This window comes from Durio zibethinus, unplaced genomic scaffold (genome assembly GCF_047325235.1).
Source record: "Durio zibethinus cultivar Kanyao isolate XHJ-2024 unplaced genomic scaffold, ASM4732523v1 HiC_scaffold_227, whole genome shotgun sequence".
NCBI lineage: Eukaryota > Viridiplantae > Streptophyta > Magnoliopsida > Malvales > Malvaceae > Durio > Durio zibethinus.
This window is the reverse complement of record NW_028322850.1, coordinates 1-12,500: the sequence shown is the minus strand read 5'-3', so window position 1 is coordinate 12,500 and position 12,500 is coordinate 1. Positions and strand designations below refer to the sequence as shown.

Below are 12,500 nucleotides of genomic sequence, written 5' to 3'. Positions count from 1 at the left end.
AAAATGAAATGTCACAATATTTTTTTTATACATGTCGAAGTGATGGAAAAGAAAAAATCTCTTTTACATATCCACCTAGTTTAGCAGCTTTTGGAGAAATGGTACAAAAACAAATAGATTTTTTCACACCAGAAGAATTGTTTTCTGACGAATCGTATACTGATTGGAGTTTTATCAATGAACTAAAAAGAATAAATTTAAGTAAGGAGTTTATAAAGAGAGTCGAATATTTAGATAAGGAATATTTATATAAGGAATCTTTTGATCTGGGCATACTTGAAAAAAGGACTCGATTTTCTAATTATGAAACTAATGAAGAAACTAATAATGAAACTAATAATGAAACTAATAATGAAACTAATAATGAAGAAACTACTACTGAAACTAATAATGAAACTAATAATGAAACTAATAATGAAACTAATAATGAAACTAATAATGAAACTAAAAGAAATAATGAAATTAAAAGAAATAATGAAACTAATAATGAAACTAATAATATGAAACTAATAATGAAACTAAAAGAAATAATGAAACTAAAAGAAATAATGAAACTAAAAGAAATAATGAAACTAATAATGAAACTAATAATGAAACTAATAATGAAACTAAAATAAAATACTTGCCTAAAATATATGATCCTTTCTTGCAGGGACCCTACCGCGGAAGAATCAAAAAATTGTTTTCACCTTTAAGTGAAAAAACAAACACGGATCCGTTTTGGATAAATAAGATTCATGTTATACTTCTTGCTACTGATTATTACGAATTTGAACAGACAATAGATACACTCAAATCATTATCAACAGAAAAAGAACTTTCTTTATTGACAGAAACAGAAGATGAACAGACAATAGATACACTCAAATCATTATCAACAGAAAAAGAACTTTCTTTATTGACAGAAACAGAAGATGAACAGACAATAGATACACTCAAATCATTATCAACAGAAAAAGAACTTTCTTTATTGACAGAAACAGAAGATGAACAGACAATAGATACACTCAAATCATTATCAACAGAAAAAGAACTTTCTTTATTGACAGAAACAGAAGATGAACAGACAATAGATACACTCAAATCATTATCAACAGAAAAAGAACTTTCTTTATTGACAGAAACAGAAGATGAACAGACAATAGATACACTCAAATCATTATCAACAGAAAAAGAACTTTCTTTATTGACAGAAACAGAAGATGAACAGGGAAATATCGATTCCGAGGATCGAGTCAAAATTTTGAAATTTTTATGCAATATAGTTATAACTAATCCCGACAATCAAACAATTATAAAAAAATCTAATGGAATAAAAGAAATAAGTAATGGAATAAAAGAAATAAGTAAAGAAGTTCCTCGATGGTCATACAAACTACTCGACATTTTCGAACAACACCATAGAGGAGGCGAGGAACACATGATAACAGATTATGCAATTCGTTCAAGAATCTTCCGGTACGCAATAGTTTTTTCTAAGGAGGAGTTAAAGGATGATTTTTTTCTACCAAACGATATAGAAAACGACCTATCTTTGATGGAATATTCGCCAGAACCGAATTTTCGTCGAGACATAATAAAAGGTGCCGTGCGTGCCCAAAGACGTAAAATAATTAATGGGGAACTGTTTCAATCAAATGTGCATTCCCCACTTTTTTTTGACAGAGTAGACAGCCTCTTCTTCAGAGTGTTCAGATCTTTGTATTCTGATATTTCTTGGCTGATAAAACTAATATCTCGAAATTGGATATGGAAAAACAAAGAATCACAAATTTCTGATTATACAGAAAATGAGGAGGACATAAGAGAAGAAGACGAAGAGATAAGAGAAAGCATAGAAAAGATACAAGAAAGAGACAAAGAGGAAGAAAAAAGAAGAGAAAGCATAGAAGAGATACAAAAAGGAGACAAAAAAGAGAAAGAAAAAAGAAGACAAGAGTCAGAGGCAGATGACTTCCTGCTGGACGCAGCAGAATTTTGGGATATCGTCTTTTTTGGTCAAGGACCAAGGGGCATCATGTTAATAGCCCAATCGATTTTTAGAAAATATATTCTATTACCTTCATTGATAATAGCTAAAAACATTGTCCGTATATTATTATTTCAAATTCCTGAGTGGTCCACGGATTTCAAGGGTTGGAAGCGAGAAATACATGTTAAATGCACTTATAATGGTCTTCAATTCTCCACAAAAGACTTTCCAAAAAATTGGTTATCAGAAGGTATCCAGATCAAGATCCTATATCCTTTTCGCCTGAAACCTTGGCGCGGATCTAAACTGAAACCCTCTCATAAAGATCCAATGAAAAAAAAGCATAAAGATCCAATGAAAAAAAAGCATAAAGATCCAATGAAAAAAAAGAAAGTTAAAAAGAATGATTTTTGCTTTTTAACAGCTTGTGGACTGGAAAGTGACTTACCTTGCGGTCCTCCTCGAAGACGGCCTTCGTTTTTTCAGCCTATTTTTAACGAACTAGAAAAAAAAAGTGAAAAATGGAAAATTTTTAAAAAAGGAAAAAAATTGTTTCGAAAAGTCTCAGGAGAAACAAAAATTCCATTTGTAAAGGGAATAATAAAAAAACTTTCAAAAAGAAATCCAGTTTTGGAGTTGAGAGAAGAATTGGGCGAAACTAAAAAAGATTTGGGCGAAACTAAAAAAGATTCGATAATCAGTAATAAGATGATTGACGAATCATCCCTTCAAATTCAATCTATGGAGCGGACAAATTATTCATTAACAGAAAAAAAGATAAAAGATCTGACTGAGAGAACAAACACAATCAAAAATCAAATAGAAAAAATTATAAAAGACAAGAAATTAGAATCATCAAAAAAATTTTGGAAAATATTAAAAAGAAGAAATATTCGATTAATCCGTAAATTCTATTTATTTATAAAACTTTTTATTCAAAAGATATACATAGATATTTTTCTATATATCATTAAATATATCATTAATATTCCAAGACCCAATCCACAACTTTTTCTTGAATCAACAAAAAAAATGATTGATAAATTCATTTACAATAATGAAGCAAATCAAGAAAGAATTAATAAACCAAATAAAAATACAATTCATTTTATTTCAACTATAAAAAATATAAAAAACTCACTTTCGAATATTAGAAATCAAAATGCAAAAGCTTTTTGTGACTTATCCTCCCTCTCACAAGCATATGTATTTTACAAATTATCACAAACCCAAGTTATTAAATTCAAACCTATCCTTCAATATCACGGAACATCTCTTTTTCTTAAAAATGAAATAAAAGATTATTTTGAAGAACAAGGAATATCTCATTCCCAATTAAAACATCATTATGGGTTAAGACAAAAAATCTCTGGAATAAAGGAATGGAAAAACTGGTTAAGGAGTCATTATCAATACGATTATCAATACGATTTAGTTCAGAGTATATGGCTTAGATTAGTACCAGAACAATGGCGAAATAGAGTCAATCAACACTATATGGCTCAAAATAAAGATTTAACAAAATGGGATTCAGATGAAAAAGAAAGATTAATACATTACGAAAAAAAAAATGATTTTCAAGCGAATTCATTACTGAATCAAGAATATAAACTGAATCAAGAACAAAAACGGAATCAAGAACAAAAATATAAAAAAGATAATTTTAAAAAACACTATAGATATAATTTATTATCATATATATTTATTATATATCAAGATATGAGGGACTCATATACTTATGGATCACCATTACAAGTAAATAAGAGGGAAGAGATTCCTTATAATTACAACATGGATAAACGAAAATTTTTTGATATATTGGGGGATATTCCTATCCATAATTATCTAACGGGGAAAACGGGGAAAACGGGGAAATTTTCGCATAGAAAATTTTTTAATTGGAGAATTCTTAATTTTTGTCTTAGAAATAAGACCGATATTGAGTCCTGGGTCGATACCAGTACCAAGAGTAAGAAGACCAGTACCAAGAGTAAGAAAACCAGTACCAAGAGTAAGAAAAATATTAAGACTGTGATTAATAATTTTAATAATTATCAAATATCGAATCTGGAACTTTGGTTCTTCCCAGAATTTGTGCTACTATATAATGCATATAAGGTTGAACCATGGATCATACCAATAAAACTACTTCTTTTCAATTTTAATTTTAATGGAAAAAAAGAGGATCTTGTATCAGATGCAAAAAAAAAAAGAAAATTTAGATCCGTTCTCTCAAATCAAGAAAAAGATGTTGAAGAAGATTATGGTAAATCATCCAATCAAGAAAAAGGTAAATCATCCAATCAAGAAAAAGGTAAATCATACAATCAAGAAAAAGATGTTGAAGAAGATTATGGTAAATCATCCAATCAAGAAAAAGGTAAATCATCCAATCAAGAAAAAGGTAAATCATACAATCAAGAAAAAGATGTTGAAGAAGATTATGGTAAATCATACAATGAAGAAAAAGGTAAATCATACAATCAAGAAAAAGATGTTGAAGAAGATTATGGTAAATCATACAATGAAGAAAAAGGTAAATCATACAATCAAGAAAAAGATGTTGAAGAAGATTATGGTAAATCATCCAATCAAGAAAAAGGTAAATCATACAATCAAGAAAAAGATGTTGAAGAAGATTATGGTAAATCATCCAATCAAGAAAAAGGTAAATCATACAATCAAGAAAAAGGTAAATCATCCAATCAAGAAAAAGGTAAATCATCCAATCAAGAAAAAGGTAAATCAGATCAAGAAAAAGGTAAATCAGACAATCAAGAAAAAGATGTTGAAGAAGATTCTGGTAAATCAAAAAAACATAGAAAGGAAGACGAGAGCAAGAGAGAAGCTCGTTTATTCCTACAAAAGTATTTGTATTTTCAATTCGGATGGGATGCTGATTCTTTCGATGAAAAAATAATCAAAAATATCAAAGCATATTCTTTCATTCTTGGCCTGATAAATATGAATGAAACTTTTCTATACTCTGTTAGAAGAGGAGGAACGAATCTGGATATTTTGATGGATTCGGCGGATAAGTTACTTTTAACTTATCAATACCTACTCAAAAAAGGAGTATTGATTATCGAACCAATTCGCCGGTATGTAGAAATTGATGGACAATTTATTCTATATCAAACTATAAGTATTTCATTGGTTCATAAAAATAAACATGAAATTAATCAAAGACGCAAAAAAAAAAAAAGACGCAAAAAAAAAAACTATATTGAAAAAAATAATTTTGATGAATCCATTGCAAGACATCAAAAAATGACTGAAAATAAAGACAAAAATCATTATGATTTGTTTATTCCTGAAAATATTTTATCCCCTAACCACCGGAGAGAATTGCGAATTCGAATTTCTTTCAATTCAAGGGATAAAAATGGTATGCATAGAAATCCAGTATTTTTAAATAATGTAAAAAACTGTGGTCAAGTTTTGAATAAAAACAAACATCTTGATAGTGATAAAAAGAAACTAATTAAATTAAAGTTCTTTCTTTGGCCCAATTATCGATTAGAAGATTTAGCTTGTATGAATCGCTATTGGTTTAATAGTAATAATGGCAGTCGTTTCAGTATGGTAAGGATACATATGTATCCGCGTTTGAAAATTCGTCAATGGTACATTTTTCCATATATTATGATTGAAAACCGGATTGATTAATTTTATTTGAAAAAATTATAAAGTTCATAACGAACTTAAAATCATTGTGCATATTAAAATGAATGGTATTATTATTATTACTGATCAGTAAAATTCACATTCAAAAAAAGGGGGAGAGAAATTTTTGTTTTATGGTAAAAAATTCATTCATCTCAGTTATTTTTCAAGAAAAAAAAGAAGAAAACAAGGGGTCCGTTGAATTTCAAATAGTCAGTTTCACCAATAAGATACGAAGACTTACTTCACATTTGGAATTGCACAAAAAAGACTATTTATCTCAGAGAGGTCTACGTAAAATTCTAGGAAAACGTCAACGGCTTCTGTCTTATTTATCAAAGAAAAATAACATACGTTATAAAGAATTAATTAGTGAGTTGGATATTCGGGAATCAAAAAATCGTTAATTTGATTGAATTAGTCGATTTATTATATTTTTCATTTTGATGTACTTCTTTTCGTTTTCAACAATTCATGTAAGAATGAATCGAGGAAAAACTTATGAATCTATCAGCTACAGAAAAAGACCTTATGATAGTCAATATGGGACCTCACCACCCATCAATGCACGGTGTTCTTCGTCTCATCGTTACTCTAGATGGTGAAGATGTTGTTGACTGTGAACCAATATTAGGTTATTTACACAGAGGAATGGAAAAAATTGCGGAAAACCGAACAATTATACAATATTTGCCTTATGTAACACGTTGGGATTATTTAGCCACTATGTTCACGGAAGCAATAACCGTAAATGGACCAGAACAATTGGGCAATATTCAAGTCCCTAAAAGAGCCAGCTATATCAGAGTAATTATGTTGGAGTTGAGTCGTATAGCTTCTCATCTATTATGGCTTGGACCTTTTATGGCCGATATTGGTGCACAGACCCCCTTTTTCTATATTTTCAGAGAAAGAGAATTAGTATATGATCTATTCGAAGCTGCCACCGGTATGAGAATGATGCATAATTATTTTCGTATCGGAGGAGTAGCGGCCGATCTACCCTATGGCTGGATAGATAAATGTTTGGATTTCTGTGATTATTTTTTAACAGGAATTGTTGAATATCAAAAACTTATTACGCGAAATCCTATTTTTTTAGAACGAGTTGAAGGGGTAGGGGTTATTGGTGGAGAAGAAGCAATAAATTGGGGTCTATCCGGCCCAATGCTACGAGCCTCTGGAATCAAATGGGATCTTCGTAAAGTTGATCATTATGAGTGTTACGACGAATTTGATTGGGAAATCCAGTGGCAAAAAGAAGGAGATTCATTAGCTCGTTATTTAGTCCGAATCAGTGAAATGACGGAATCCATAAAAATAATTCAACAGGCCCTGGAAGGAATTCCGGGGGGTCCCTATGAGAATTTAGAAATCCGATGTTTTGATCGAGAAAGGGATCCAGAATGGAATGATTTTGAATATCGATTCATTAGTAAAAAACCTTCTCCTACATTTGAATTACCGAGACAAGAACTTTATGCGAGAATGGAAGCCCCAAAGGGAGAATTAGGAATTTTTCTGATAGGAGATCAAAGTGGTTTTCCTTGGAGATGGAAAATTCGCCCGCCGGGTTTTATCAATTTGCAAATTCTTCCTCAGTTAGTTAAAAGAATGAAATTGGCTGATATTATGACGATACTAGGTAGCATAGATATCATTATGGGAGAAGTTGATCGTTGAAATGATAATTTATACAACAGAAGTAGAAGATATCAATTCCTTTTACAGATTGGAATCCTTAAAAGAGGTCTATGGGATCATATGGATGTTTGTCCCTATTTTGACTCTTGTATTGGGAATCACAATAGGTGTACTAGTAATTGTATGGTTAGAAAGAGAAATATCTGCAGGAATACAACAACGTATTGGGCCTGAATACGCCGGCCCTTTGGGAATTCTTCAAGCTCTAGCAGATGGAACAAAACTGCTTTTCAAAGAGAATATTCTTCCATCTAGAGGAAATACTCGTTTATTCCGTATTGGACCGTCTATAGCAGTCATATCCATTTTACTAAGTTTTTCAGTAATTCCTTTTAGCTCTCGCCTTATTTTAGCCGATCTCAATATCGGTATTTTTTTATGGATTGCCATTTCAAGTATTGCTCCTGTTGGACTTCTTATGTCAGGATACGGATCAAATAATAAATATTCCTTTTTAGGTGGTCTGCGAGCTGCTGCTCAATCGATTAGTTATGAAATACCATTAACTCTATGTGTTTTATCAATATCTCTACGTGCGATTCGTTGAAATATAAACTTTTCTTTTCCCTATTCCTTTCGTTCTATAAAATAAGCTGAATGGATTGAATAGATATCTTCGTTATTTTATTATCCTTCAGGTTGATAAACTAAATTAGATAGTTATATATGAGTGAAAGAAAGCAGCTTATAAATTCGCAGTAAATTAAACAAAAAAAAATTTAATCTCATTTCCTATGTACAAGAGTTAAGTGGAAGAAAACATAAGTGGAAGAAGTCTTTACCCCAAGACGGGTTGATTAGTCAATCTAGCTTGAAGCGGGCTCAAAAGATCAACCGTATAGAGTTTTGGCTATCCTTTGTATAGATTCCCATACATGTATTGCCAAACCAAACGGGGGATTGAACAAAAAAATGAGTGGATGGTTAGGAACACCAAAATACACAAAGGATTAGTAATGGAGATTATGTAAATTATATAAAAAGGATATTTCTGGATAACATAAAAAGAATACTAATTGGGGCTTTAAATTAGTAGAAATGAGTAGGCAGTACTACCCACGATTCCGGTCCAGAGTATGCTCCTATCCACCGATTAAAGTAATGACTATCAGGAACGAAATAATCCTTTACTATTTTTTAGTTTAAGCCCCCATTCGTAATTTTCTCAGATCAGAAAGAAGAATAGGAACGAAAAAGAAAGAATAAAAAATAAATATTTTTTTTTTTTTTATTCTTTCTTTCATATATATAGAGAGATATAATCTGTGTCATGATTTATGAGCTAATGTAATATTTAATTTTTTTCGTAATCGAAAACAATGGGTTGAAATATCTATTGATATTTCTACAAGAAGTATTTTATTGAAGGCTTAAGTTATTACTCAACAAATAAAAATTGAAATTAGTAACGGGCGAGATCAATTCAGAAGCACTTTTTTTATTCTTCATAATATAGCAGACAGAATTCCATTGGTATAATTTTGGACCTTCCAATCCATTTTTTCTCTATCTATTCTACAACCATACGAAGAGAAATAATACTGATTCGGTCCTTAAATTTATTTGTGACCCACGAGGAGCCGTATGAGTTGAAAACCTCATGTACGGTTTTGGACTAGCGATGGGAACAGTGATGTTATCATCGACTATAATTATCTAACAGCTCAAGTACAGTTGATATAGTTGAGGCGCAATCAAAATATGGGGTTTGGGGATGGAATTTGTGGCGTCAGCCAATAGGGTTTATCGTTTTTCTAATTTCTTCTCTAGCAGAATGTGAGAGATTACCTTTTGATTTACCAGAAGCCGAGGAAGAATTAGTAGCAGGGTATCAAACCGAATATTCGGGTATCAAATTTGGTTTATTTTATGTTGCTTCCTATCTAAATCTATTACTTTCTTCCTTATTTGTAACAGTTCTTTACTTGGGGGGTTGGAATATTTCCATTCCGTACGTATTCGTCCCTGAGCTATTTGAAATAAATAAAATGAATGGAATCTTTGGAACGACAATTGGTATCTTTATTACATTAGCTAAAACTTATTTGTTTTTGTTTATTTCTATCGCAACAAGATGGACTTTACCTAGGTTAAGAATGGACCAATTATTAAATCTTGGATGGAAATTTCTTTTACCCATTTCTCTCGGTAATCTATTATTAACAACTTCTTTCCAACTTCTTTCACTGTAAAGAAAAAAAGAATACGAGATTCATGACTTGGTTCAAACAAGAGAAAGAAACAAACATAAAATTATTCATAGATATTCACGATATGTTCCCTATGGTAACTGGGTTCATGAATTATGGCCACCAAACAGTCCGAGCAGCAAGGTACATTGGTCAAGGTTTCATGATTACCTTATCCCACGCAAATCGTTTACCTGTAACTATTCAATACCCTTATGAAAAATTAATCGCATCAGAGCGTTTCCGTGGGCGAATCCATTTTGAATTTGATAAATGCATTGCTTGTGAAGTATGTGTTCGTGTATGCCCTATAGATCTGCCTGTTGTTGATTGGAAATTTGAAACGGATATTAGAAAAAAACGATTGCTTAATTACAGTATTGATTTCGGAATTTGTATATTTTGTGGTAACTGCGTTGAGTATTGTCCAACAAATTGTTTATCAATGACTGAAGAATATGAACTTTCTACTTACGACCGTCACGAATTGAATTATAATCAAATTGCTTTGGGCCGTTTACCAATGTCAGTAATTGACGATTATACAATTCGAACAATTTTGAATTCGCCTCAAAGAAAAACTGAGTAAGTAAACCTCCTATTCTATTAAAGAGAAATTTCCAATTCTTTTAAGGTTCCGTTTTGGTTTAAGTTAAAAGAATATTTGGTTTGACTTAAAAGAATGAGGCCTTTACTCTTTGTTTGGTCAATAAATAAAAATTCAATTACAAATTAACTGGTTGATAAGAATTTCGAATTCATTTTTCTTGAAAATCTATTAATATATTCGTAATTATTTCGAAATATATAGTTTCAAAAAACAAAATACCCTTTCGAACCGAACAAAAAAAAAGAATTAAAAACGAAACAATAATTGTACTTAGATCAATTCACACCTAATAGATTAGGATTTTATTCAATTAGGAACGTATCATAAAAAAAAAATTCCTGGTCGGGTCAATAAGATCATGAAAAGCATTTCGATTTATTTATCTCTTATTTTACATATAATGGATTTGCCTGGACCAATACACGATTTTCTTTTAGTTTTTCTGGGATCGGGTCTTATATTAGGGGGCCTGGGAGTGGTATTACTTACCAATCCAATTTTTTCTGCCTTTTCATTGGGATTGGTTCTTGTTTGTATATCCTTATTCTATATTCTCTCAAATTCTCATTTTGTAGCTGCTGCCCAGCTTCTTATTTATGTGGGAGCCATAAATGTTTTAATCCTATTTGCTGTGATGTTCATGAATGGTTCAGAATATTATAAAAATTTTAATCTGTGGACCATTGGGAATGGCCTTACTTCGTTGATTTGTACAAGTATTCTTGTTTCGCTAATTACTACTATATTAGATACATCATGGTACGGGATTATTTGGACTACAAGATCAAACCAAATTATAGAACAAGATTTGATAAGTAATAGTCAACAAATTGGAATTCATTTAGCAACAGATTTTTTTCTTCCATTTGAATTCATTTCACTAATTCTTTTAGTTGCTTTGATAGGTGCAATTGCTGTGGCTCGTCAGTAATAAATCTTTCTAACTAGGAATAGCAAGCAATCCAAATTAAACTTTTTTCTGTCTTATCGCATCTATTTTCCTTGAATTCTTGTTCGTGTATAAAATATAAAATAGAAATTCGTTTATTCGAGATATTTCCAATATATTCTTTTTGTTATATTCTATTCTAGTCAATCAAATCCGTTGAATTATTGTTCATATTAAAATGAATCGAAATTGATAAGGAGTTGGTCAATGATGCTCGAACATATACTTGTTTTGAGTGCCTATTTATTTTCTATCGGTATTTATGGATTGATCACGAGTCGAAATATGGTTCGGGCCCTTATGTGTCTTGAACTTATACTGAATGCGGTTAATATAAATTTTGTAACATTTTCTGATTTTTTTGATAGTCGGCAATTAAAAGGAAATATTTTATCAATTTTTGTTATAGCTATTGCAGCCGCTGAAGCAGCTATTGGATCAGCTATTGTTTCCTCAATTTATCGTAACAGAAAATCAACGCGTATCAATCAATCAACTTTGTTGAATAAGTAATATTAATAATATTAAATTATAAGATTCACCAATTTGAATTAGCATGTCCAATATGTTGGAATCTACATCATGTTTTCGAAAACGTAAGAAATCAAAGTATCTTGGTCCTTTCTTATGAGTTGATCCCGAAGGAAATTGATTAGAAAATTTCTGGTAAATCGTTGATTCATCTGGTGTTTAACTATAATGATTCATTTACAAGTTTACTAGATTGAAATTTTATGATGTTCAAAAAATTATAGATCCCATGTCACATTCAGTAAAAATTTATGATACATGTATAGGGTGTACTCAATGTGTCCGAGCCTGCCCCACCGATGTGTTAGAAATGATACCTTGGGATGGATGTAAAGCTAAGCAAATTGCTTCCGCTCCAAGAACAGAAGACTGTGTTGGTTGTAAGAGATGTGAATCCGCTTGTCCAACAGATTTCTTGAGCGTTCGAGTTTATTTATGGCATGAAACAACTCGAAGTATGGGTCTAGCTTATTGATACGTTCCCGAAAACCCCACTTGAATACATTTTGAATCCATTTTATTTTTTTTTTACTGAAAAAACCCGTGCTCAAAAAAAATCTTTTTTGAGCACGGGTTTTTCTGGTCCAAGTGCATCTTGTCTTTACCACGAATTATTTTCCTTGGTTAACAATAATTGTAGTTTTACCAATATCTGCAGGTTCTTTAATTTTCTTTCTTCCTCATAGAGGAAATAAGCTAATTAAGTGGTATACTATGTGTATATGCATATTTGAACTCCTTCTAACAACATGCATTTTGTTATCATTTCCGATTGGACGATCCATTAATCCAGCTGGAGGAAGATTATAAATGGATAAATTTTTTTGATTTTTACTGGAGATTGGGAATAGATGGACTTTCTATAGGGCCCATTTTACT

At 31.1% G+C, this 12,500-nt stretch overlaps 1 protein-coding gene across 1 annotated transcript; it reads left to right on the top strand.

The window, feature by feature from the left end:
• The first annotated feature begins 6,048 nt into the window (after positions 1 to 6,048).
• Positions 6,049 to 10,372, top strand: LOC149509180 (NAD(P)H-quinone oxidoreductase subunit H, chloroplastic). Its single transcript, XM_089757765.1, has 2 exons — positions 6,049 to 7,875; positions 8,996 to 10,372. Exon 1 carries the CDS (start codon positions 6,140 to 6,142, stop codon positions 7,319 to 7,321), a length of 1,182 nt encoding a protein of 393 aa, XP_089613891.1. The 5' UTR covers positions 6,049 to 6,139; the 3' UTR covers positions 7,322 to 7,875; positions 8,996 to 10,372.
• The last annotated feature ends 2,128 nt before the right edge of the window (positions 10,373 to 12,500 follow it).